General features: G+C 46.0%; 1 protein-coding gene across 2 annotated transcripts in view; it reads left to right on the top strand.

Annotated features, from left to right (window-relative positions):
* DTX2 (deltex E3 ubiquitin ligase 2) overlaps positions 1-25,713 on the top strand; it is a 576,494-nt gene that overhangs the window by 251,301 nt on the left and 299,480 nt on the right. For both annotated transcript variants that reach the window (XM_085649605.1, XM_085649604.1), the window contains exon 4: positions 23,903-23,961. In XM_085649605.1, the coding sequence (XP_085505731.1) occupies positions 23,903-23,961 (59 nt within the window). The remainder of the gene's footprint in view (positions 1-23,902; positions 23,962-25,713) is intronic.

Below are 25,713 nucleotides of genomic sequence, written 5' to 3'. Positions count from 1 at the left end.
GCCAAGGGAGCAAAGAGATGGGCCGATAGTTCTCCGGTCTTAAAGCGTCCAAGCTTGGCTTCTTCAAAATAGGAGAAACCACTGCACGCTTCCATTTGGTTGGGACCGTGCCCGTTGCCAATGAAATATTAATCAAGGAGCAAACTGTAGAACGACCCACAAAAGACTGGTTCCTAAACAGGGCAGGACAGACCGGATCCAAAGGCGAACCAGATTTGACCTTCTGAGCCAGAATATCAAAAGCCTCAGGTAAAAGCTGCGGAAGTGATGCCAGCATGGGACAGACAAGGACAACCACCGCGGCCTTCTGAGAGTGCCCAATACCAGGAAAAGCACGATAGATGCCCTGCACTTTTTCCAGAAAAAAGGTTGCTAGGGCTTCACAGTGTGAGGTAGAGGCCATAACTGGAGAAGTGAAGCGCTTAGACAGCAGATCCTTAAGAGCTTTAAAAATAGTCTTGGATGGATTGGGGCTATTACGGAATTCCAGAGAGTAGAACGCCGCGCGAGCTCTACAAATGGCACGGTGATAGATCTTAATAGAGGCCAGGTACAGCGCTTTCTTCACCGTATCGTAGGATCTCCGCCATTCTCTCTCGGCACGCCTGCAATTCCCTTTCAGTGCACGTAGCGCACTGTCATACCAGGGGTTAGACTTTCTAGGACTGATCTTACTAGTCAGTATGGGAATCAAAGAGTCAAGCGCCCTGGTAATCCAATTACAGAACTGGTCATAGCCCAATTCAACATCACTCGAAAGTTCAAGCGGATCAGCAGTTAGAGCAAGATGAAAATCCTCTAACCTAAGCTTACTCCAATGTCTTCTAGGGATAGATCGGGCTGAAGGAGTTGGAGTAATTTCAGGTAATAAAACCCGAATATCCACTAGAAAGTGATCCGTCCATCCAAGGGGCGACACGGAACGAATTGAGGCTTCCGTTAGATTTGTAAAAAAAGGGTCCAATATATGCCCTCCTGAGTGGGTTGGTTGAGAGACTCTTTGAAACAATTGAAGGGCCTCAAGATCCGCAAGAAAATTACATACAGCCGGGGCCCTCTGGTTATCAAAATGGAGATTCAGATCTCCCAATATAGAGAAATTGGCACACCCAATTGCCAGAGCACTGACGGCGTCAGGGAAAGCCTCCCTAAACGCAACATCATTACCTGGGGGGCGATAGACCACCATCCCCGAGATCGAATACTGGGGGCTAATCCCGATCTTAAAACATGCACTCTCACACCCAGCAATATGCAAAGCATTCCAAATGCAGGAGAAATTGGATTTCACCGCGAGTGCAATACCCCCCCCTCTAGTAGGGCGATTAAGGGTGAAAATAGAATATTCCGATGGAAGAGCAAGATTGATTATTGCTGCGTCATCCTCCTGCAGCCAAGTTTCGGTAATGGCGAGAATATCCGGGGACACGTCATGCAAAAGGTCAAAGATATATTGATGATGCGATACCAATGACCTAACATTTAAGCTGAATATCCGAAGAGCGTTCGGCGAACTAACACTCGAACTGGGAGATGTAACAGCAGCAGACTTCTTGCGAATAGGAGCCGGAGCGGTCAGAGCCAAACCTTTACAGGCACAGCAATACGGGCCGCTTAAAGGGTGGATAACCTGGTTACATTTAGTGATGGTCAAACCAATGGACCGTAGCGTCTCATTAGAATACGTAATCATCTTACCGCCCTAGCTAACAATACAAGCACACCCACCTGCAACGTCCCGCACGTCCCTAGCGCGGACGGGCGCAGACGGGCAGGACTCAGGCACGACTCCGGCTAAGCGACGGCGTCCCACTGCGCGGTACCGCTGCGCGGGAGGAAGCGGCTTTAAATAGGCGTCCCGCGAGGCTAACCCGAGCGCTGTAGCGCTCAATATGGCGCCCGCCACAAAATCCACTGCCCAAGCCAAAATGGCGTCCACCCCGGGAATCCCCGTGACCCGGACCCACCAAAGCGGCGGTGATGAAAACCAGTTTACATGCGGTAAGAGGAGGGGGAATTTAGCAGCCTACTCGCAGCCCGAACACCAATTAAAATCAGGGGATAAGAATAAAACAGCAAAAACAAATACACAACAGGGATAGTTAAAATTCAGTCGCTAGCAGCAGCGCGAGCGTCGTGAAGCTTGTAGAGAGTACCTTGTCTGGCATTCCATGAAGAGAAATCCGCCTTAAATAGGCGTCCCGCGAGGCTAACCCGAGCGCTGTAGCGCTCAAAATGGCGCCCGCCACAAAATCCACTGCCCAAGCCAAAATGGCGTCCACCCCGGGAATCCCCGTGACCCGGAACCACCAAAGCGGCGGTGATGAAAACCAGTTTACATGCGGTAAGAGGAGGGGGAATTTAGCAGCCTACTCGCAGCCCGAACACCAATTAAAATCAGGGGAGAAGAATAAAACAGCAAAAACAAATACACAACAGGGATAGTTAAAATTCAGTCGCTAGCAGCAGCGCGAGCGTCGTGAAGCTTGTAGAGAGTACCTTGTCTGCATACAAGCCTTGCGCCAAACATTCACTCTTCAACACTCTCTCCCAGCACGAGTGTTTATGAAGCTAATGGGGATGATGGCATCTTGCATCTTTATAGTGCCCCATGCAAGACTCCACATGCGTCCACTCCAAGAGTGCCTAGCACGGCAGTGGAACCAGGCCCAGGGACAGCTGACGGATCTGGTGTTGGTGGACGGCCGCACCCATCACTCTCTGCAGTGGTGGAACACCACAAACCTTTCTAAAGGGTGGCCGTTCCTGGACCCGGTTCCTCAGGTGATTCTAACGCCGGACGCATCGCTCTCCGGCTGGGGAGCGCACCTTCTACACCTCACAGTGCAAGGTCTATGGACGCCACAGCAAAAAGTACTCCACATCAACCATCTGGAGTTATTGGCGATCTTTCTAGCCCTGAAATCTTTTCAGAAACAAATTTCTGCCAAAGCAGTCCTCATTCGCACAGACAATATGACTGCGATGTATTATATTAAAAAACAGGGGGGGGGGGGGACACTCTCCCCAGCTCTCCCGCTTAGCACAGAGCATATGGAGATGGGCAATTCCACAGAAAATCTTTCTCCTGGCACAGCACGTCCCAGGCATACAAAACACCATGGCAGATCTGCTCAGCAGACAAACGCAGCAAATGCACGAATGGGAACTGCATCCACAAGTTCTTCGCCCATTCTTCCACAAGTGGGGGCATCCTCAGATAGACCTCTTCGCCACCCACGAAAACAAAAAATGCCCAAGCTTCGCCGCCAGATACCCACACCCATTGTCCAAAGGCAATGCGATATGGATGAACTGGTCAGGCAAATTTGCATACGCCTTTCCACCTCTCCCACTAATTCCGTTAGTGGTAAGGAAGCTACAGCAGCACTCCCTCACACTCATTCTGGTAGCTCCAACATGGGCCAAGCAGCCGTGGTACACCACACTGCTACAGCTATCGGTAGTACCACATCAAAAACTGCACCTGTCCCCATGCCTCCTAACACAGAACCATGGAGAAATCAGGCACCCGGACCCAGCTCAGCTCAACCTTGCGATCTGGCTCCTGAAATCTTAGAATTTGGATACCTTAACCTTCCCCCTGATTGCATGAACATTATCAAGGAAGCCAGACGTCCTACCACTCGAGCATGCTATGCCGCAAAGTGGAAGAGATTTGTTGTTTACTGCCGTGACAATACAATCAACCCTTTAGATGTATCCATACAGCATATCATATGCTATCTGCTCCATCTTCAAAGGTGTAACCTGGCATATTCATCCATACGTCTACACCTCGCAGCAATTGCTGCTTACCTACAAAACAGACAGCATTTATCACTGTTCAGAGTCCCCGCTAGTAAAGCCTTTATGGAAGGCCTAAAACGAGTAATTCCACCCAGGGCACCACCCTTCCCTGTATGGAATCCAAACGTAGTTCTTACACGGCTAATGGGTCCGCCTTTCGAACCGATGCATAAATGTGAGCTACAGTTCCTCACCTGGAAAACAGCTTTCCTCATTGCTATCACTTCCCTTAGAAGGGTTAGTGAAATACAAGCGTTCACTATACAAGAACCCTTTTTGCAGATACATCAAGGCAAGGTGATACTTCGTACAAACCCAAAATTTTTGCCCAAAGTCATTTCCCCCTTCCATCTTAATCAATCGGTGGAATTACCGGTTTTTTTCTCGCAACCTCAATCTGTTGCGGAAAGGGCTTTACATACACTTGATGTTAAAAGGGCTTTGTTGTACTACATACAAAGAACGCAACCTTTCAGGAAGACCAAACAATTGTTTGTCTCCTTCTCTCCACCGCATAAAGGTAACCCCATCTCTAAATCAGGGATAGCTAGGTAGATTGTTAAGTGCATTCAAATTTGCTATCACAAAGCAAAAAGAACATTATCTGTTCCACCTAAAGCCCACTCTACAAGAAAGATAGGGGCTTCTATGGCTTTTCTAGGGAACATACCCTTATATGACATCTGCAAGGCAGCCACATGGTCAACTCCGCACACCTTCACAAAACATTACTGTGTAGACGTGCATTCCAAGCAACAAGCTAGTGTGGGCCAGGCTGTACTAAAGACACTATTTCAAACCGCTGCAACGGATACCGGTGGTCGCCGCTAGGGCTGGGTACTGCTATATAATCTATGCAAAAGTGTACAATCTGCAGCTCATATGCCTCGAACGGAATATGCTACTTACCAGTATGCATCTGTTCTTGGCATGTAGAGCTGTAGATCTGTACACGCCCACCCGCCTCCCCGGCTACCTGTATCCGTTCCAGTCTATCTAATTTAGATACAACACACATGGGTTTCTTACTGTTATCACTACGCTCCATCATTTCCCTGCTGGCGAAAAACAATCTGAGGATGGAGCCGAAGCCCATGCGCAGTACGGACCGAAGGAGGAGTCACCAAACTCGTGACTTCCAAAGACTGTCCAAGAAGAAAAACAAACTGCAAACATCCGGACCCAACACCAGATGGCGATCTATGCAAAAGTGTACAGATCTGCAGCTCTACATGCCAAGACCAGATGCATACTGGTAAGTAGCATATTCCTTACACAAGGCCAGGACTGTGGGAAGAAATAAAGCCCTCGGTCCGAGTTGTACATGTCCCCGCCTGGATTACAAGGTAATTTACTGTTATCGTCAGGGGCCATTGGCTTCACATACTCTGCAGTTTACAGCCCTCAGGAATACCTTAAATCACGAGCTGTCATTCTTCCATTTTATATACATTATGTCGGCAAATTGTTTAAGTTTATGCAACTTGAGACCATCCAGCGCCTTGGTCCTGTGCAACAGTTACAGACTTGATAGCCCTGAAAGAAAAATACAAAACCACAGGGCACTCACGTTCGTTAATTCTCCAGCAGGGGAGGAGCTGAGGGTGGAATTCAGGGGTGCAGAAAGAGGTGGTGGTGGACAGCACAGTTCTTAATCTACCCTGTTCTGTCTGCACACTTCAAGGCTGCAGCCAGGGCAACAGTCCTAAACAAGCATTTGCAATGCAATAGGTCTCGCAGTTACACGAGTTAAAGCTATTGGCATTGTAAAGGACAATGCCTTTTATTTATGTTTTTAAAACGAAAAAAAATATGATAGGCATTGCCATTTGCAAAGTCAATAGCTCAAACTTGCGTAAATTAGAGACCTATTGCATTGCAAATGCTTGTTCTCTGTAGAGTCCTGAATTGCAACCCTGATAAGTTGCCCCCCTAAGCTTTGAGTTAGCGGAATGTACACTAGTCCGTACCCTCTCACGTTTCAAGGCGAATTCTCCTTCCTATGAACATATCTTGTAAATTGTTTTTGCATGAGAATTGGGATTATTTGTACCCAAGTGTGTAATATACGTAATCAGGACTTTAATGAGGCTAATGGTGTGCTATTAAGGCCTCTACGTTTTGTGTCTAATATGTATTATGTATCATTAATGGATTGTCCACAGGAACCGTTGTTTTCTGTTAAACTGTAAAGTACCCTGGTTCCGTGTGAGTAGGGTGTCCCTTGTTTTTTCACCCACGGCCAAGACCCACCTGGGGCACCCCACAGTATGTCCCTTGTTGAGGGCTGTGCGGGAAGGCCCAGGGCCCCTGCACCCCACCAGCTCCACCTCTTGCACCATCACACGAGCAGTGGGAGGCAGTATTGCTCCAACCCCTTGAGAGCAGTTTTCTTTTTTGCTCCTGTAGGGTGGAAGTAATTCAAAGCATTCTCCTACCTGTGAGTGAGGGCAGGGAAATGCTTTGTTCTACCACCAGGCAAGAGCGGCTTTGTGCTCCTGCCCGGTGGGAGAAGTTATCATTTTCGCTACCCGCAGCCAGGGAAGCGGCCAGTGTTCCGTGCGTTGGGGACCTCCGGACAGTCACTTCACTGACAAAGATAGATCGGGGGATGGAGTCCCTGGGCCACGTGGAGGCTTGAGGAGGGGCTGCACGTCCCCTCCAGCTTAAGTATACACCGCGCTCCCCCGCCACCCAGCTCACCCGGTTTGGGGGGGTTGAAAGAAACTAATCCTATGCAAATTTGTGTTTTTATTTATTTTTTTAACTCTTTTTGGTTCCACCACCAGGCCTGGTGTCTGGTATCCGGCCTGGGGGGAGAGGGTGTCTAGTATCCGGCCTTTGGGGTAGAGGGTGTCTGGTATCCCTGCCCCATGTCTTTTTTTGTGTTTTTTTTCACCGGAATCCTATATGGCTGGCTGATGTGGTGGCAGCCAGTTGGATCGCAGGGTGAGATCTATCTGCTCCACCAATCCTCTGCGGTATCATATATAAAAAAAATGTAACCTTCATTTTTCCAAAACTACTGAAGAGATTTAAATCAAAATGCAAAAGGCCCTCTTTCTGGATGAAGATTTAACTTTCTGCCAAATTTGGTGTACATCTGTTCAGCGGTCTGAGCTGTAGCTGCCTAAAGTTCCTATGGAAAAAATATGGAGAAAATGCGTTTTGGGTCCCCCCTGCCCCCTTTTCTCGGCCCTCGCATGATGGATCACCCCAAAACTTTACATGCACAAACTATTAAAGTACCACTTTTTGGGATAGTTTCGTGGAGATAGGCAAACCGCACCACAGTTATTAGCAACACAAAAATTGCATTTCCTATTAAGCAGGATCCTAACTATATCTACACAGTGGCGACGGCCACTGGGTTAAAAAAAAATATATATTTTTTTTTTTATTTAGGTGTGTCAATGTTGAAAAAAATCATACATTATATACATAAAACTACCTCAGCTTTAATAGGCCTGTTCCCTTTCAAGTGAGGGATATGATAGCATTGTGAAATCATTTTGTGCGCCGTCATTCAATGGGTTGTCATTGACAAACTGCATATGATAATTAGACCCCCTACTACTTTCTTTAATGCGTGTGCCTGGAAACTTGAATGGCTATGTGGAAAAAATGATTGGAAATGCTGAAACATTAGACCGACACGGAAAGGGCTCTTGAAGCTAAAATATATCATATAATTTGAGGGAGAGCTACTACGAGAGGGAGCTCACATACGAGGGCAATGTTCCTCATTAAGGAGCAAAAAATGCCATTACAATGAAGAAAACACGTGGCTCTGATGAGCTTTATACACTTGCACAGACTTGTTAAAAATAAAATAGTTTACACTGATTACCTTTGTGCTTCGTTTCCTGACACTTATACAGATCCATTCTTCACAATATAAAGCGTCTGTTTAGGTATTACTTATAATTATTAGCGGCCTTTTGCCAACAATTAACATTTTTCTGTCAGAAACATTAAAACTTTTCAATGAATTTTTCATAATTTTCTATGAAAATAACCCTTTTGGAACGATGACTGCTGGGAGCTGATATAACAAACCGTGAGAGGAGCAATTAGGGGGTGGGTGCATTTCGGCCTTTGTAAGAATCTGATGGATGGTGTTAAAAGGTGTAAAACCGCGTTGGAAAGAATGTACCTGTAGTGCGGTGTTCGAGGGTGCCCTAAGAGGCAACGTGCTCGGTTCTTCCTGGTGGCCACGAGGCTCCTTCTTGTCCAAGCGAGCTTTCCCAGGATGCACTGCCGCTCCTCGAGCAGCGGCCTGCACGCTTTTGTCAGCCGGCGGTGGAGCCTGGCTGATACCCCACACCTGAGCGAACGGGAGCTCGACCTCATCTCGGAGGGCGCCTGTACGAGCTGTGAACAAACTTCGCGGGAAAACCTTGGACAGAAACAAACATGAGGCGAATGCATAGGAAAACTCACAGGTCTGTATGGTCTTTGCACAAGATATTACATTATGTATTTAGTTGGAAAGCATTATGTTGGTGTTCTAGGTAGAAAAAAAAAGTTTTTTCGTGTGCGTATTCTCATTCAAAACAGTCAGACTTGAGTATGACATTGCTCTTGTGTGGTTTTTTCTAAATGGGTGTAAATCACTTTGCCACTATTTTCTCGCGCTCAGTACTTGACTTTTTATCGGATGTATTAATGATCTCCTGATAGGCTTCTGCTTTTTTAACCCCATAGCTAAGCTCTTATAGGGGTCAAAACCTGCCAGAGTGTGCAGATTTATTAGGGGTATATTGCCAGCTTGCCTGGAAAGCATCTACACACACTGGTTTTCATTAGCTATTTGTTTTGTTACTTATATTTTCTTGGTTTGTATTAATTGTTTTTATTTGTTAGCCCGTCCATAGCCTGTGTGTTTACCCCCTTCTCTGAGTGGCTGCTTTTGTTCTTCCACCTGTGTCAGCTGTTCGGGATATATGTTTCTTTTGTGTGAAGCGCTTGAGCGTGCACGTTTCCCGCCGTCATCTCAGCCCTGGGCTTTTCTCCCTATCTTGCCACTTTCCTCTCTCACGCGTGCATTTGTTTGTCAACTGCGCGTCTAAATGGGCAGAGTGAGGGAGGATTGTAAACGGATCACAATTTCTAATCCTCTTTTGGTTCACATTCCTTCCATCCTGTGACTTATTCCCAATACCCGTGACTATGTGTGAAAGAAAAAGGGAATCTTTAGAAAATAAATGAACTCGGTCGAGGTGAACATTATAACTATCCATTTGTTTTTACAGTAATTGTCATTAATCAGCATAGCTTGTTTGTAACAGCGGTTGGTAGGGCCAAGGCGGTTTGTTTTTGGTTGAGGAAGTGTATATACAGCACAACTGGCAAAGGCTAAGAGGTTGGTTTCGGTTTCAGAAAGAGAAACCTAGATTTTCGTGGTGGAACACCTGTCTGTGATTTGCTTGCACAGTTTTCTCATGGGAGATAGTTGCATGTTGGGTTTTCTCATGGGAGATAGCAACTTGTTGGGTTTTCTCATGGGAGATAGCAACTTGTTGGGTTTTCTCATGGGATTTCACAGCATGTTGTGTTCTCTCATGGGAGATGGCTGCATGTTGAGTGTTCTCCTGGCGATGGCTGCATGTTGTCTCGCATGGTGAAGCAGATGAGCTCATCTTAGTTTTGTCTATCGGAATCCTGTGACGTTGTCTATGATTGTTCTGGCTGATTTTTCGATCACAGAATGCAACATGGTGAATCTACTAAAAGTCTTACTACTTTTTTGGTTCTCTAACTGATATTGCACTCATACTTTAAAACTGGACAGTGGTGCCCGGTTGACTTCCAGGATGTAATACACTGTGGGAGATATTTGATTCTACTGGAAGTTGGCTCTTCATTTGGTCTACCCTTGGAAAAAATAACAAATTAGTTAGCTACCACTTTATACCGAACGTTTGGTAATTTTCAGTTACCAGCTGATAAGGGTGCAATTCTATTGTTTTTGGTGCTGTGCCACACTGATAGTGCACCACTACTACATCATATTAGCGATTGCACTACAAAGTTGAGCTGTAATGTGGTCGCTCTTCGTTCTCCTGGTTTTACCTACCTTTTACTCAACGATTTGCACAGTGCATTGTTCTGCAACCCTTAAACAGAGCCCTTATAAATCTCCACCGATGTGTTCTGACTTTACACCCATTTTTCACCTCTTAGCATGCCACACATTTTTGCATTCCAGTACCTTGTTGCCTGTATACCTAGCTGTCAGTGGTCCTGCACATTCATCACGGAACCTTCCATGAATTATGACGCTGGCTTTTTGTCCCTTGATAAAAAATATTTTTACGCTGTCTCCCGAATTCCACTGTTTGGTCAGTAGTAATTCTTTGTTATTCTGCCGAAGGTTTGACAGTTGGTAGCATTTTATACCTGTTTTGCTCTTTATAGTGACTTTGCTTTTTTTTTAGGTCTCGCCTGGCGTTAGCAGCGTGCAGCACTGCTCTCGCCATGCGAGGGCCTTTTGTAATCGATTCAGATTCGAAAGCTAGATGTGCATGCCTACGGAGGGACAAAAAAATGCACACTGACACGTGCACACGCGCTCGCCTGGACAGCCCGACGCCATCTTTGTTTACTGTAAATGGACTTGCGCGCTCTCGTCCACTTTTCCGACAGCCCATGTGGACAGCCTTTAGAACAGCCCCCTCTAGTGCTGCTCTTCTTCATGGCAGGCTTCAAGCTGTTACTCCCGTCGGCACTGCACAGCTTCTCTCCCGGCTTCGCGGCCGGGTTGGCTGCCTTGACCGTCTTCCGGGGACGGTACTTGTTTTCCTTTCCTGTTGTGGGAGCTTAAAGGCATCGTAAACCCGAGCTCGCATCTCCACAGCAGGTAGCAGTTGAACGTTGTTACCCTTACAGAGCGCGCGCACAGTGCAAGGCAGCCACAAAAAGTGAATTCCCGTGCCTGAAATTACTACCGTTCTGGGTCTTCCAACTTGATTTGAGGTACAGTTTATTCCCTCCTTGTATTCCATCTCAAGTTTCCCTGCTCTCCCAGCCATAGCTGGCCTCCATGTGGCAACAGACAATAGTGATTCCCAGAATAAAACAGGAATTAAAGTCCTCTTTTCCACTTATCTTATGAAGGGAAGTGCGCACCGAGGTGCTCATCGGTGTTTGACACCCACTCCAGATCTATGCCAAAAGAGACATCTATATTACAGGGAAAGGCTTCTCCTCACACACAAAAGACTATGCTGTGCAGCGAGGTCACCGCGTGACAAGCAGAGGCAGCATTGAGTTCTTGTACATGAGGAAGGCAGCTGGTTTACGTGGGTATAATTCGATTTGCGGTGTTCACCTCTTCCTAAAGTATTTAATTATTGTGTGTTTCAGCGTTCACTATAATCGGAGTAAGGGCATTTCTTCATTTCAACATATTCTTTCGATTGTTTCTGATTTCTGCCTTTGCTCTCCCATTGTTTTGCCCGTTCCAGCACCAAAAGGGTTAATTTTTCCATCACATTTGCACAGTGATTTAAAATGTTTTTTTCTTTTACACTTGCGTCTTTCAAGTTTAAAAATATAATCTGCATGAAATAGTGCCATAAAATGAGAAACATGCAATGAAGAGCAGCTTTTGTTATTTAAAGCCTTTTCATGGAGAGTGCATTCTTTATATTCTTTTAGACTCTATATTCGAGAGGCCCAATGAAAACGCCTATTTTCCAAAACAAGTGATTCCTTTTACTATAAAGTATGCAGGAATCTGCTTCACCATTGTCCTTAATTTGTCTCTACGGTTTGACACCTGACGGACGCTCTTGCACTTACCTGCCATCAGAGCATTTCTGGTTTGAGTCCTGCGTTTATGAAAGCGCTCCTTTTCAAAGAAGGCTGACGACATAGACCAGGTGAGGGGTGCACAGGGCATGGCGGAATGCGTGGAACCAATGTAGGACCCCATTAACTAGCATAAAATTAGATTAACATGTTTGGTGTTTTTTTATTTCATAGCAGAGTAATGCATGGTGTGCCTTTTTGTCCAACTTACTGTGCTTCTTGTTGGTGACTTACATGGAGAGTAAAATGCAAGTTTTGTGTTTGTGCAGAGTAACTCACACTGCGACCACTGTGTAAATATTTGGCCATCATTATTTCAGTATGAGCAAGTAACTAACTGTGAGTGATAACCAAATTATTTAATGAGAATAGGAAAGTGATTGTTCCAGAAAATGTGTTAACAACTTATTCAGGAATTAAGCTATAACTGAACATTCCAGGATAATGTGCTGCATGGCTAAACACTTATAAGGTCCCAAAGGCAAGACCTAAGGGTTATGCCAATGCTTGTTTTCTTTGGCTGGGGGAATGTCTGTAAAGGGAAGAGGGGACTATTGGTATACATTTGTGTTTCTAGTCACGACTTATGGCCTCAATGCCGTGATTGGAAACTGCTATGTGGAAGAAAACCATGATCTATAGGTTGTCCTTTGTTGCTACCCATAGAAAGGTCATGGTACCCGTGTTTATTTTACACCTTGTTGATGTCGCAAGTAAATGGCTGTTTTTGAAAGTTGTCTTTTACTGATGCAATAACAGTTTTTGACTAGATAAATCTCTCATTGTCTGTGGGCGTATTTCTACCTGGCCAGCCTCCCATAGCTTGTTCTCATTCATAAAATTGGTGTGTAAATATCTAACAACATTAACTGGTTCATACTATTTATCGTTATGCTAATTAGTTTATTTTGGGGTTGTTGTCTAGGCTGTGCTGTACAAACACAATGCCTTCTAACGCAGATCACTTTGAGGTCAACATAGGTATCGGTTGAGACTATAAATGAACTACATATATTAAAAAAAAAAAAGGTATGTAGTCGCATCTGTTGCTTTTGATCGCATCATTCCACTAGTGCGCACATACATGAGGAAGTATATGCTTGCATACAATTGAACACATGTGGGTGCCTCCCAGACCACGTAAGCTGGCTGGTTGCAAAAGACCAATCGTGGGATTACCAAAAATTCATAGGGGCCTACAGTCTACCCATTGCTGACCATTGGTTGTCTTTAATGTTGCTTTTATTTGTTTTCTTCTTATTCTGTGGTTTTTCTTGTCTCAGCTTGACTATCGTGGTTTTATAACTCCTCTCTAGCTTACCTTCTTTACCATCTCTCTGATTGGCTGGCTTTTATATTTCCACTGCTTGCTTTTAGGGAACGTTTTTTTCATTTTGGTTAAGCACTCAATGAGCGTGCATGTGTGTTCTGTTTCCTTGACCCCCCCCTCTCAAATGCCCACCCCCACGTTCCATGTTTCTTGTGTACCTGCCCACTCGCACACCGTCTTCTCACCATGTTGTTTCCTGGCCTCCCAATAGGACTAGCACTTGTATCTGAGGCTGCTGGGCTTACTTTTTTCCAATTTATTTCAGAGGTTGTAATACAATTTATTTTTGACTACTAGCACTTATCCCCATTGGGATTTATCAGCTCAGTTACTTGACGCTGTACTGTTTGTTTGCCTCAGGATAGCAAGGCTTCGCTGTTTTTGGATTTAAAAAAGAATGTTATATTCATACAGTAGCTGAAATGCAGCATGCTGGCTAATGCTATTTAAAGAAATCTCACAGATGTGAGCTTGACAGTCTCTAAACACCTTTTTGAGTACATTGAGCAAATAGCCGGCAACAGGACAGGCTCCGTTCTCTGCTGCAACCAATTAGAAACCTGCTCACTTGTTGAGGTTTTAGGCTCTATGACGACGTCCATTGTGTGTGCTGTAACTGAACCTAAAGCAGGGATTTCTGTTTTAGACTCTCGGACCTCCTGAAAAGTCATCTCCTAGGAGTTTGGTGTTAGACCTGAAGAAACTCTCAAAAAGGTTATACATTTTTTTTCTAGCTGAAAGTTCTATTTTTTACTCTTTGGGATCTTTGCTGGGTTACCAGTGAAATTTGATTCTCGTCTCCACTGACAACACCAGAGATCATTTACTTCCCAATATTATGGGTCTGTTAATTGAACGTCAAATCTATGCAATGCGTCCTGGCTTCAACATTGTGAGGAAAGCGGTTTGTTATGTGGTGTGTTTATGCGACCTCACTGTGTAATAAACTCACAGACCCGTCTTGGGTCCAGTAAGGCTTGTTTGCAAAACCATAGGCCAACCCTCGTTAGCTGTGGCTTTGAGCAGGCAGGCTTTGTCAAAGGAACAATCGCAAAGCATTTAGAAGTACCAAAACAGTTCAATAAGAAAAAACACGACACAGAGAAAATCCAACACCAATTAAAAATAATTGGCTCTTATTTGTATTTATTTTTAGGCACCACAAAGAATGAAATCTACCAGAGGGCTCTGGAGAAATAAATTATTAAGCGAATATTAAATCACTGATTTCAGTCTAATTGCAAACGAGCATTAGCAACTGCTGCAGTTAGTGGTTACTTGGTAAGCCTTTGAAGACTTTTGTAAGTCTCACTTTGGGTGACTAACTCTGGCCTGTTACAGGGCTAAATGAGGTTTGGCAGGACGGTCACCTTGCATTCAAAGCAGTTGCCAGTCCAGTTTCACGCTATTGGGCGAACCACCATAGATATCAATGGTGTGGCCCTGATGCAAGGGATACAGGATCCTGAAGATGCTGTGAATGCTGATCCGGTGCCAGGGGTCTTCCTTAGACTACCTCTTGGTCCACGAACACAGTGGGGTGACTTTGGACACAAAGGTCAGTCTCTTGAATTCCGGTTGAAGTCCAGCCAAAAAACAGATGCCACTGGTCTCCAGTTACAGCGAAACCAGTGGTTCCCTTTAACTAAGGCTAATGGCCTTGAGCAACCAAACTGCACTTCAACTATCAGCAACTCTTCTGGGTCCAGCAGACTCGGGTGCAACTTTTGAGCGTCGAGACTCCGTCTCCCAGGCTGCGCTTGAGCAGTCAATGACGATCAAGCGGTTGTGGCTACCAACTCGCCAAGACAGCAACTGACTCTTGGAGTCGCTGCTTCTGTTTGGCGTTCTGGGATAACTTTTCCTCGAGCAGGGCGCCACCGTCACTGGCCTTTCCTTGCTAGCCGGAGTATTGTCATGTAGTTCCTAATCATACATAGGATCTGCTCGTTTAGATAACCTAAACTAAGGGATTGGTGTCCAGACTAATTCCAGAGACCCCCAAAGGATATGATAGCCTTTAGACCAGCTAGCTCACAGTACCACCAGAAGCTCACTAACCTTACCAAGGAGCGAATAGTTTAAGACAGCTATCAAACATGGCAACCCTTGATCCTTCCAGGATCTTGGAAACAGTACATCACTTTCCGCTCAGTTAAACATGCTCACTTAGTCTCAGAGAGACACACAGAATAAACAATGGGGGCATTTTCAATAAGCATTTATTGAGCTAGCGTCATTCTAGTATAAAACTTGTTTGCTGCAACAATCATTGACAGAAACGGATATATAAGATTACAAGTACAGATAGAATAAATAAAAGGTAGAATACTACCATGGTGCTAAAACAGTAAATATATGCAGGCATATCGATACATGGCAGTAATTGAGCGTACTCCTGCGATGCAAAACCCTATCTAAATCTACCTAGCATATATGTTGGTGTAAAGCCAAGAATCCTCTAGGGAAGAGCCAACCCCATTAGCTGATAGGAGAGAACGAAGGACCTAGTCTTGGTCTCAAGTTGGACACCCCGCAAGGGATGTCAGAACACTGTGCTGGAGTGTGTACATGCAGGAAATTCAGCGTCTCGTGTCAGTGTGGAGCTTTTCCTCTGGTTGCCCAGTGAAGATGTGGACATTTATACCCAAAAAGTACCCTGAGGGGCTCTACCTAGACATGTAATGGTACTGTGGGTCTGTCGTTCAAGGATAGCTATGACTTTTGTACAGAGTTATTATACCTACGATGTTAATCCTGCTGTGCATGTCTTAGGCAGGGGATTAAGATATGACAGTAGGGTCGAACCTGGCTGTAGGAGGTTTATTCCCTCCAGGACTTCCGCCGTTGGGATCTCATCGGGATCTCGTTACTCGGAGACGTCTGGACGGGGGACCATATCAGATCTTTTGCGGACCTGCAGCAACGCCATTCCCTCCCAATTTTACAAGTACTTACAACTCAGGCATGCACTCCGCATACACATTCCGTCCTCCACCCCTCTCCCGGAATTTAGCCCCTTGGAGGCCCAGGTGATGATGGGGAACCTGGGTAGAAGGGGGGGGGGGGGGGTGTCATGGATCTACTGATCCCTGGTGAACAATGGGCCCGCGTCACTTGATCTGCTTCGAGCCCGCTGGGAGGGGTGGCTGGGCCCACTGCAGGAGGCGGATTGGAGAGATGCCCTTATGGCCCCCAAGACCTTGACAACCTCCTCCAAGCTGCGTCTCGTCCAACTCTCCTACCTCCATATGGCATACCTAACTCCAGCGCGTCAGCACAGCGCCCACATGCGACCCTCCCTGGCCTGCGCGCGTTGCACTCACGCCCCCGCAGATATTTACCACCTGGTTTGGCATTGTCCTGCTCTGGCGCCGTTCTGGAGAGGGATGGAACTGGAGCTCACACGGGCCCTTGGGTGGGAGGTTCCCCACGAACCACTACGTCTGCTCTTGGGGGTGTTTGATAGCCTCGATGGATCCAGGGCCGATGAGCGATTCTTGGGGACACCGTTGGCAGTGTCGAAGCGGGATATAGTGGCGCTTTGGTCCCAGGTCAAGTCACCTACTGTGAAGACATGGAGGCGGGGAGTGGACTGGTGTGGGGCCCAAGAGGAGCCCCTCTTTGAGGCCCGGGGATGTCCCAAACTATTTGGCAAGGTGTGGGGCAAATGGTTCAATCTATTACCCGCATGAAGGGGTTGACTGTGTCGCGTACTTGTATTTCTGTAAATATATGTCGTACTCATCCCACCTGTGCCTTGTGCTCCAGTCGACTTTCATCGAATGTAATTCATCTCCATGATGTGCTTGATTTGCTACCGATGAATTTTGTTTTGCAAAACATTAATAAAAATTTGCTTATCAAAAAAAAAAAAGATATGACAGTAGGAATCTTCATGCATATTAAATGAGGCTAGTTTTCTAAGAAAACCACACAACATTTATTCGTCATAGAACTAGGTAAAAGGTCAGTGGCAGAACCATTATGTAGAGCAATGTATGACAAATGTAGGTAAAAGGTCGTGCAGCTACCTAGGCATATATTGGGACTCGTAACAGTATCAGCAGGTGCAGTCCAGTCTTTGGTGCAACCTCTTATTGCCAGCTCCATGGAACAGCTAGGTAATCCTTCTTCGGTCCTCTCTTCAGTGCAGATATCATCTGAGGTCTGGGTGTCCCCTTTATGCCCAGGACTTGCCTTCAGGGGATGTGATGACTACTAGCCAATGGTCTACCGGGTTCCCTCCTGTCTGATGAATCCTTCCTTAATAGTGTGGCATTAGGCTATTCCAGAGTGCAATATTCTGCCCCCTCCCAAGATGGTAGAACCCCTCTTAGTGTGTTGCGTTTGGAAGCCCATCCTAGATATGTGGCTGAGAGAACTGGTTTAGTATCTGTTCTTCCCTTTCTGACCCGAAACCAACCTGTTTTACCAGTGAGAGGTGTGGCTCACTGGTTAGAGGCGGCAGACCCGTAAGCAGAGAATCAGACAGGGACCAGGGGTCAATTCCCGACGCGGCAGGGTCGTGGACCAGGGTCAAAACGGACTCGATAATTCTCGCCTCGGTACCTACTCTAACCAGGAACACACTCGGCAACTCTGGGCATTAAGCTTGCCTCATCTCTACAACGGTCCCCCACAGACGCCGGGGATGCCTGGTTTCACCTTGGAGATACCCAGAAAGGGACCATCTCACAGGGAAAACCAGGACGGGTTCCCCAGCGGTCTTCAGCGCCAGGATACTCCATGGAGTCACAGTGCGCTTTACAAGTACACCCACATTTACATTTACATTACAACAAAAGAGAGCCCCTCTCGCGTGTCCACCATTTGCCCTTCAAAGGCGGCTTCTCCTTTGAAGCTCTCCTTTTCAGCACACACCATGTTTGATCTTCCTGCCAGGGAGAGGTAACACCTCTTCCAGCAGCATTCCCTTTGTGTTCCTTCCTGAGAGTTGTAGAAACCTTCCCCTACAAGCGCAGAAACTGTCTCATGGCCAGCAACTGTAAATGGTTACTTTAAAATTTGGGTAATAAATAGAGTAGCAACTTTCTAAAGTTGTCATTTTCTTAAAAGTTGCATTAAATTCGACCTGGGCATCAAATCGAGTTTAGTGTCTCAATTCTTTTGATACCTTGAAGTACAAACTTTAGTTGTCCCACTCAGAAGTACAGCTGAGTTGTCAGCTTGTCACCCTGTACTCGCTAGTGGGGCTACTAGCCTTTCTGCATCAAAAACACCAAATTGTGTGTTTGAGCGGGCCCACAGGGTCCCGGGCGGCCGACCCAAACCGAGCGCTCCCCCGCAGCCCATGTTGGCTCGAGTCCTGAACTATCGAGACAGAGATGTGATTCTCCAAAATTCCAGCACCAGTGCCCCCCTCCGATACGAAAATGTGGATATCTCCTTTTTCCCAGACTTCACGCAAAGGGTGCAGAAACAACGGAGATCATTTCTGTCTGTTAAACGCGACCTGAGGGAGAGAGGCCTGAAATACTAGATGCTGTTCCCGGCCCGCATCCGGGTTGAGGCGGAGGGGAGAACGTGGTTTTTTGATCGACCTGAAGATGTCACTGACTGGTTTGATTATCAAGGGACTAAAAACCCAGCGGAGCGAGGCCACACGGACAACGGACCGGCCTAAGGCGGAGCCTTGACATTGACAGGTTTCTTTTTAAGGTTTGGGTAAGCGAATGCTGCGGGGCGGGCTAGGGAGGGGGGGGGGGGCAACGGAATCTTACCTAAAGGGGACTACTGACTTCTTTTTGGCCATATGTCAACTGTTTAATAGGGGTGTGACAGTGCTGTTGCACAGGGCATGGACACGGAGCTCACTGCTTTCCCCCTCTGTTTTTTTTCTTCCTTTAAAATTTTCTAGGGCGACAGGCACTCCGCGAGTTTTTTGATGGGCAGTTTTGAGCCCAGAGGGCGGGGTGGGGGGTTGCTGGGTTGGGGTTTTTTGTTTAATTGTTTTTATGGTCTTTTGTTTTTTGTCGACATTATTTTGATGGTGCAGTCCCAGCCTTTGGCAGAGACCGCTGCTGCATTCCACATACAGGTCAATGGGTGTACAGCGTAACAAGGAAGTTAGAATTACAAATTGGAATGTAAACGGATTGGGGGACAAAATCAAGCGGAGTATGGTATTGCAACAGGTCAAGAGGTTGTCACCGGACATTGTATTACTTCAGGAAACTCACCTCATTGGTCACCCTTGTAAAGCTATGCATAGATGAAGCTACTCAATGATTGCGCACGCAGATTTTGCGACTAACTCAAGAGGGGTGGGCATCATACAAAATAAGTCATTCCCTCTATCACCTATGTCCACCTATGTTGTTGACCGTGGCAGATATGTTGGTATTACGGTTACCTGGGAGGGGCGAACCATTACCTTCATATATGCACCTCCAGGGTTACAGACCACAACATTTTCTGACCTCTGCAAGGTGCTGTTAGCACTGCCGGAAGGGCACCTTGTGTTCGGCGGTGACTTCAACTCCGTTATATCGGGTACGCTGGACAGACATCCACCACGCACAATCCCTCACACTGCACACTCTTTCTCAAGTTTTTTGGAGGCAATGGTATTAGTGGACGGATGGAGAACATACCACCCTAACGAGATCCAACACATTTTCCACTCAGGCGCCCACAATAGTCTCTCTCGTCTAGAGTATATAGTTGTCCCTGCCCCACAAGTGACGGACATCCACGAGTTACGGCACCTAGCTAGAGGCATCTCCGACAACTCCCCCCTTTGGGTTCATATTGTTCTTGACAATTCCCAGGTGGGACGTATTGCCCCAATCAATCCTTGGTATCTAAAAAACCCTAAAATACGAAAAGAACGGATCAAATCCATTGGTAACTATTTTCTATAGAACAACCGCACAGTTGACTCGCCGCAAACATTGTGGGAAGCCTTTAAAACAGTGGTCCGGGGTGAGGCTCTCTCCTTAATAGCGGGATCCAAAAAAGACAAACTAAAGGATATCTCAGACGTAGAGCAAGAAATGTATTGTCCCGAACGACGTTGACTCTGATCCCTCACCTGAGGCTCTTCATGCCCTGCGACTCCGCCAAGAGAAATATCAAGCCCTGGTCACCGACCGTGCCAAACTACTGGGACAGGACAGACTGGGCCGACTTTATGACTGGGCCGACTTTATGACTGGGGGGACAAGGCAGGGAAATTAATCGACTGGTTGGACAAAAAGGAACATGCCAGAAGGCTAGTTCCTGAACTTAGAAGCTCTGAAGGATCCACCATAACGGATCCCCAGGACATAGTTGACCACTTCGCAGCACACTTCCACACAGTCTACAGCTCCGTTGCGCCCTACACCGAGGCGGACTCTTTGAACTCCTACGTGATAAGGCTCTTGGCCCAAATGGTATCCCGATCGAGCTTTACAAGCTCCGCCCGGATAAACTAGCCCCATATCTGAAATCTATGTTTGAGAATAGTCTAGAGCAGGGGTCGCTGCCCCTTGATCAAAGAATTGCAACCATTGTCATGATCCATAAGGAAGGGAATCCCAAAACTGACTGTGCCTCCCATCGCCCTATTTCATTGCTGAATGCAGAGCCCAAAATCTTCGCCAAAGTGCTTGCTAACAGACTGATTAAGGTAATAGGCGATCTGGTACACCCGGATCATTCGGGGTTTATGCCCAGGAGAAACACTGCTCTGAATCTGCGTAGAATCCACGGGGTCTTGGGCAGGGCGCCGACCATGCGCGAAGATGCTGTTGTAGTCTCTCTAGATACCACTATGGCCTTCGACACAATTGATTGGCCTTATCTCTTCGCCGTACTCACTAAGTTGGGATTTGGGCCGGGCTTCAGACAATGGGTGCGCTTACTATACAGCTTCCCGATGGCTCAGGTAGTCGTGAACAACAGAAAATCAGAGACCTTTCTACTTAGCCGAGGGACCCGTCAGGGATGCCCCCTCTCCCCCTTACTATTTGCTTTGCCGCTCGAGCCCCTAGCGGCCTGGATCTGAAAAGACGTAATGGTCTGTGGTCTACGATGGTCGGCTGACTGGGAGGAGCGTATATCCTTGTATGCTGACGACATACTACTATATATTGCATCCCCCAAAAGATCCTTTATTGCTGTATTTGACATCTTGACAATTTTTGGCAGATACTCCGGGTTCTGTATTAACTCGCAGAAATCTCTCCTGTATGTCCTGTGTGGAAACCCCCCTCCGATACCCCGAAACTGCCCCATACCAATAGTATCAGAAAGCTTTAAATATCTGGGTATCTTCATTTCGCTGGACAGCACACTCCGATTTACCCGAAACCTTGTTCCCCCCCCCCCAATACAAAGGCTCAAACATGATATTACAAACTAGAAATCACTTCCTCTCTCTTTGCTAGGCAAGGCGGCTCTTTTTAAAATGATGTCCCTGCCCCATGTCCTTCAAAACTCGGCCGACCCTGTGCCAAACTCGTATTTCAAAGAAATAGAAGGGCTTGGGATGGGAGGCCACGTATTGCTCTACAAAAATTCACGCTCCGCTAGTACGATGGGGGCATCGGTTTGCCCGACATTAAGAAATACTATTGGGTAGCTCATCTTACTGCAATAAATCATAGCAACTATGGCCGGCCCGACGATCTGGGGTTCAACATGGACAGATGGCTCCTCCCAAATGGACCCTTTAGCTGAGCCCTATACTCTAAGTCGAACAGATACCCCCTCACCGGTCCTACCAAAAACACAGTCAAGATCTGGCACTTGGCGACTGCCTCGCTACGCTGGAGCAATAGACTAACTCTCTCCACACCTCTGTGGGACTCCCAGAGGCTAGGAGTTCTGGGCAACTCCAAGGGCTTTGATAAATGGGATCTAATTGGCATCTCCCACATCAGAGACCTTTGGTATAAAAATGGCGTGAAGTCCTTTGACTCCCTCCAACGTCAATTCACTATGGCAGAGTCAGAGCGTTTTCGTTACCTACAAATATGCCACGCACTGCAAACAGCATTGCCCCGCGACTCCTCCCCACCTCACTATTCTTCATTAGAGGGCAGACTATTAGATGGTCATCTACCTGAGAAAGCTATCTCCCTGACTTACAGAAAACTTATTAACAACATGAACGACCCCCTGCTGTCCCTAAGAGAGAAGTGGGTTGAAGATGGGATCCAATTAGACGATGAAAACTGGCAGATCGCAGTCTCCTCCCCCAAAACTGTTGCTATCCCAGTGCGTCTCCGCGCAGTGCAACTAAAAATACTGCATAGAGTATACATCACAGGCCCCCAACTGATACATATGGGTGGTCCAGCGGATGGGTCTTGCAGGCGGGGGTGCACCCAAATGGGCACATTCATCCACATAATATGGCACTGCGACCCAATTCGGGAATATTGGCGCAAAATTCACGACATTATGAGTCAAACATTGGAATTCGAGATTAAGCCAGAGGTCCCTAGATGCCTACTCAACATTTGGGAACCCACCGACCTTAATTCACACGCCATACAATGGGTCACGCTCGGTTGCATGATCGCCAAAAGAAATATCGCTCAACTTTGGGGGGCGCCACATGCTCCTAGGGTCGTGGATTGGGAGAAAGACCTTGATTGGTGTATGTTGAGGGAAAAGACAGTATACACAGCTCGGGGTTGTCCCTCAAAATGGTCTAAGATTTGGGCTTCCTGGAACGAATACCATGGTAATATATGTACTCCCCCCCCCACCCCCGTCCGCCCCCCCACCCCTCCCCGTAATCCCGAATGTGATGATCCCCCCCCTCTCCCCGGGAGTTCCAAACATTATCCTACTGTATCTGTACATATCTTTTTCGCTGTGTTCCCTGTTATTGATTTAAGTGGAACTGTACCTTTATGTCAAGTATGTTTAATAAAAAGATTTATAAAAAAAAAGCCAAATTGTGATGAGATATATCACTTTCTCACTCTTTTTTCTTTTTTTTTTTTTTATTGGCAAATTCGAGTTTGTTGAAAAAACGGCTCTCAATGGCAGGCTGCAAATCTTGCTTTGTCACACTCATGGTGGCATAATAAATGCTGCAATCCACGAAGGACACTTTAGCGTACAGGCTCCTGTACCATGTACTAGGGACTTTTAACTAAGTTAACTTGTGCCAATTGTAGGTGCGCCAACTATTGAGGTAACGATGCAAAAAGAGGCATTTCCTCAAGAGTCAAGATTCCTGTTTTGATTGTGATGGTGAGTTACAAGGATGCAGATTGTGTATAAATGTTTAACAAGTCCACAATTGTTTTGATCAGACCTTTTTATTGGACATTGTTGGCTTACATCCTGGAATTAGCTTAGCTTGCCACCACCTTCAGTTGTACCATTTGATTTGAATATAGCAGACCTTGATGAAAAAGTAGGGGAATATTTTGTCCCTAATTACCCTCTTGCCAACCGGCTGTATTCCAGATGGGAGAGTGTAATGTGCTGTAGAAGAACCCACCTCTGCAGTTTGTGACTTTGTAGACTTTAATTCACATGGTGGCAGTGTGGTCACAAATTGGTATTCAGAGTACTCAAATGGAAGAACAGACACATTTATCAAATAAGTGCATTATGTTATTTCTAAAGCAATGCCTATGGAAAGGTGGGCTTCTCGTTTTAAGATTTTTAAGTTCACAGTGACTGATCTTTTCTTTCATGTCCATACATTTTTTTTTTTTTTTTACCAATCTTTTTTTATTGAGAGAATCAAAACGGGGAAGGAAAAAACCAAAAGGGGATAAGGTGCAGTGCCGTTCCGGATTTTCAAACATTTTAGGTGCGTTGGTACAATATTTGACATGATGTTACATTAGACCAATACTTCAAGCTAGTGTCACATACAGTTCTAAATAATATAGACATTATTCCCGCACATGTCCATACATTTTTTAGACATTAAAGTGCATTACATGTTTTCATTTTCCTTTTTTCCAGTGTGCAGACCTTACCCGTACAGATGCACAGACATAGTAAGATCAAGCAAGCATTGGCAGGTAAGATGTTCTAAATGTGTCTTCAGAAAATATACTTTTTTAAACCTATAATGGTGTGCGGTGGAATCTTTAAATCGTTTCCAAGTGAAGCGTGACCTAATATTCTTACGGAGTGCTTCCTTTTTCTTCCCACACACGTTTAAGTGCACATTTTGGGAGCCAAGTCTTTCGTAGAAGCTTGTCTGAAGTGGCCTACTCTTGAGGATGGTGGGTGGATATTCCATCAGTGCTTTCGAAGACCAGCACATTCAAACTGAGACTGAAAACTACATCATTCATAACAGAAAAATGTATATTATGGTCAGATACTTCCATCAAGGTGTTCTGGTAAGCTCTGAGGCCGAAGACCGAGTTGGTTGTGAATGTCAACAGAATCCCGACATGGCAGTTTAAGACCATAATACATGTTATGTGTTAAGTATTTTTTTTATTTAATACCTTTTTGGGGGGGATAGTGTGCTTGAAAAAGCTGTTTTCTTCAATATGTAGCTAACAGTGTGCACTGATTGGAGTTAAAACTCATATAGTTACCATCCATGAATAAATTGTCAATAAAACGATAGCAATGGTGAGGGTCACTGTATTCATGTGACTGTGCTGTTCTGGTAGGCTTTACCTGTGCCAACCTCCGAGTTGGCCGAAGTTATCCAGCTGGCACATGAGAAGACCAGAGCTTACCTTGGTGAAAAATTACTGTCATGGGCCCAGAAATTTGCCTCGAGTTATTCAGATCCGAATCTGAAGACATAACCATTTCTGATAAGGATAATGGATGCCCGAATTTGATGAATCCAAAGTAGACAATCCTTTTCATCCTTTACCACAGTGTGTTAAGCTACAGGAACAAAATGAAATTGATTTTCTCCTCTGAAGAGTCAAATTATAAAACTGTGATAGAAATTTTACAGTCTACCTCTTAGGTTGCCAAGCCTTTGCTCCCTTGCAATCTGACTCTAGTGGAACCAGTCTTAACTGTCAAGGAAACATTTTGGGGGTAGGAAGGACCTCACATGTTTACATCAGTTGGAAGCTGATAACGGTGACTGCTGTTCCATCCAGCTGATCCAGAAAGGCTACGCCCTTCCTGTCCCTCCCATCCTCCTCCTGCCAGGACATGCTCTCTGGCCTATGCCTCGATTATGGAGGAAGAGGTCCTGCTCTGCTGAATAAAGGGGCCATAGAGGTGGTGCCTCTGTAAGAAAGGGGCACAGAATTCTACTCTCTTTACTGCTCGGTCTCCAAGAAGGACTGAAGTCGAGGCTCATCCAAGATCTCTGCCTTCTAAACTCCGCCTTCCAAACTTACTTACTTAGCAGAACAACTTCCAAGATGGTGTGTATGAGATCGGTTCAGTTGCCCTGAACGCACTGGACTGGTTGATGTCCTGGGACCTCCAGAACTCCTGCTTCCATCTAACACTTCACAGAAGTTACCTGAGGTGTTTCTGCCTAGCCTTCTTGCCCAAGGTGGTTTCAACATTCACGTGGCCCTGTCTGTCACCCTCCTGACTTTTATTTTCTCCCACTCGTTACCCTAAGGAGGATGAAAGACTGGGAATAGATCCCAGACATGTAGTCTCATACTACATAGATGACACCAGACAGAACAGTATACGGCCTGCTCTTTGAAAGGCAAGGTGATGACCAAACACACCATTTTAGATTGGGTCATCATGTGTATCATGACCTGCTATCCCTTGGCCAAGAATAACTCTCAAAAGCACATTTCTGCCCACCCCACTAGTAAAATAGG

This window comes from Triturus cristatus, chromosome 3_2 (assembly GCF_964204655.1).
Source record: "Triturus cristatus chromosome 3_2, aTriCri1.1, whole genome shotgun sequence".
In the NCBI taxonomy this organism is placed as follows: Eukaryota; Metazoa; Chordata; class Amphibia; order Caudata; family Salamandridae; genus Triturus; species Triturus cristatus.
Note: the sequence above shows the minus strand (reverse complement) of the source record. Positions and strands in the feature narration are given on the sequence as shown.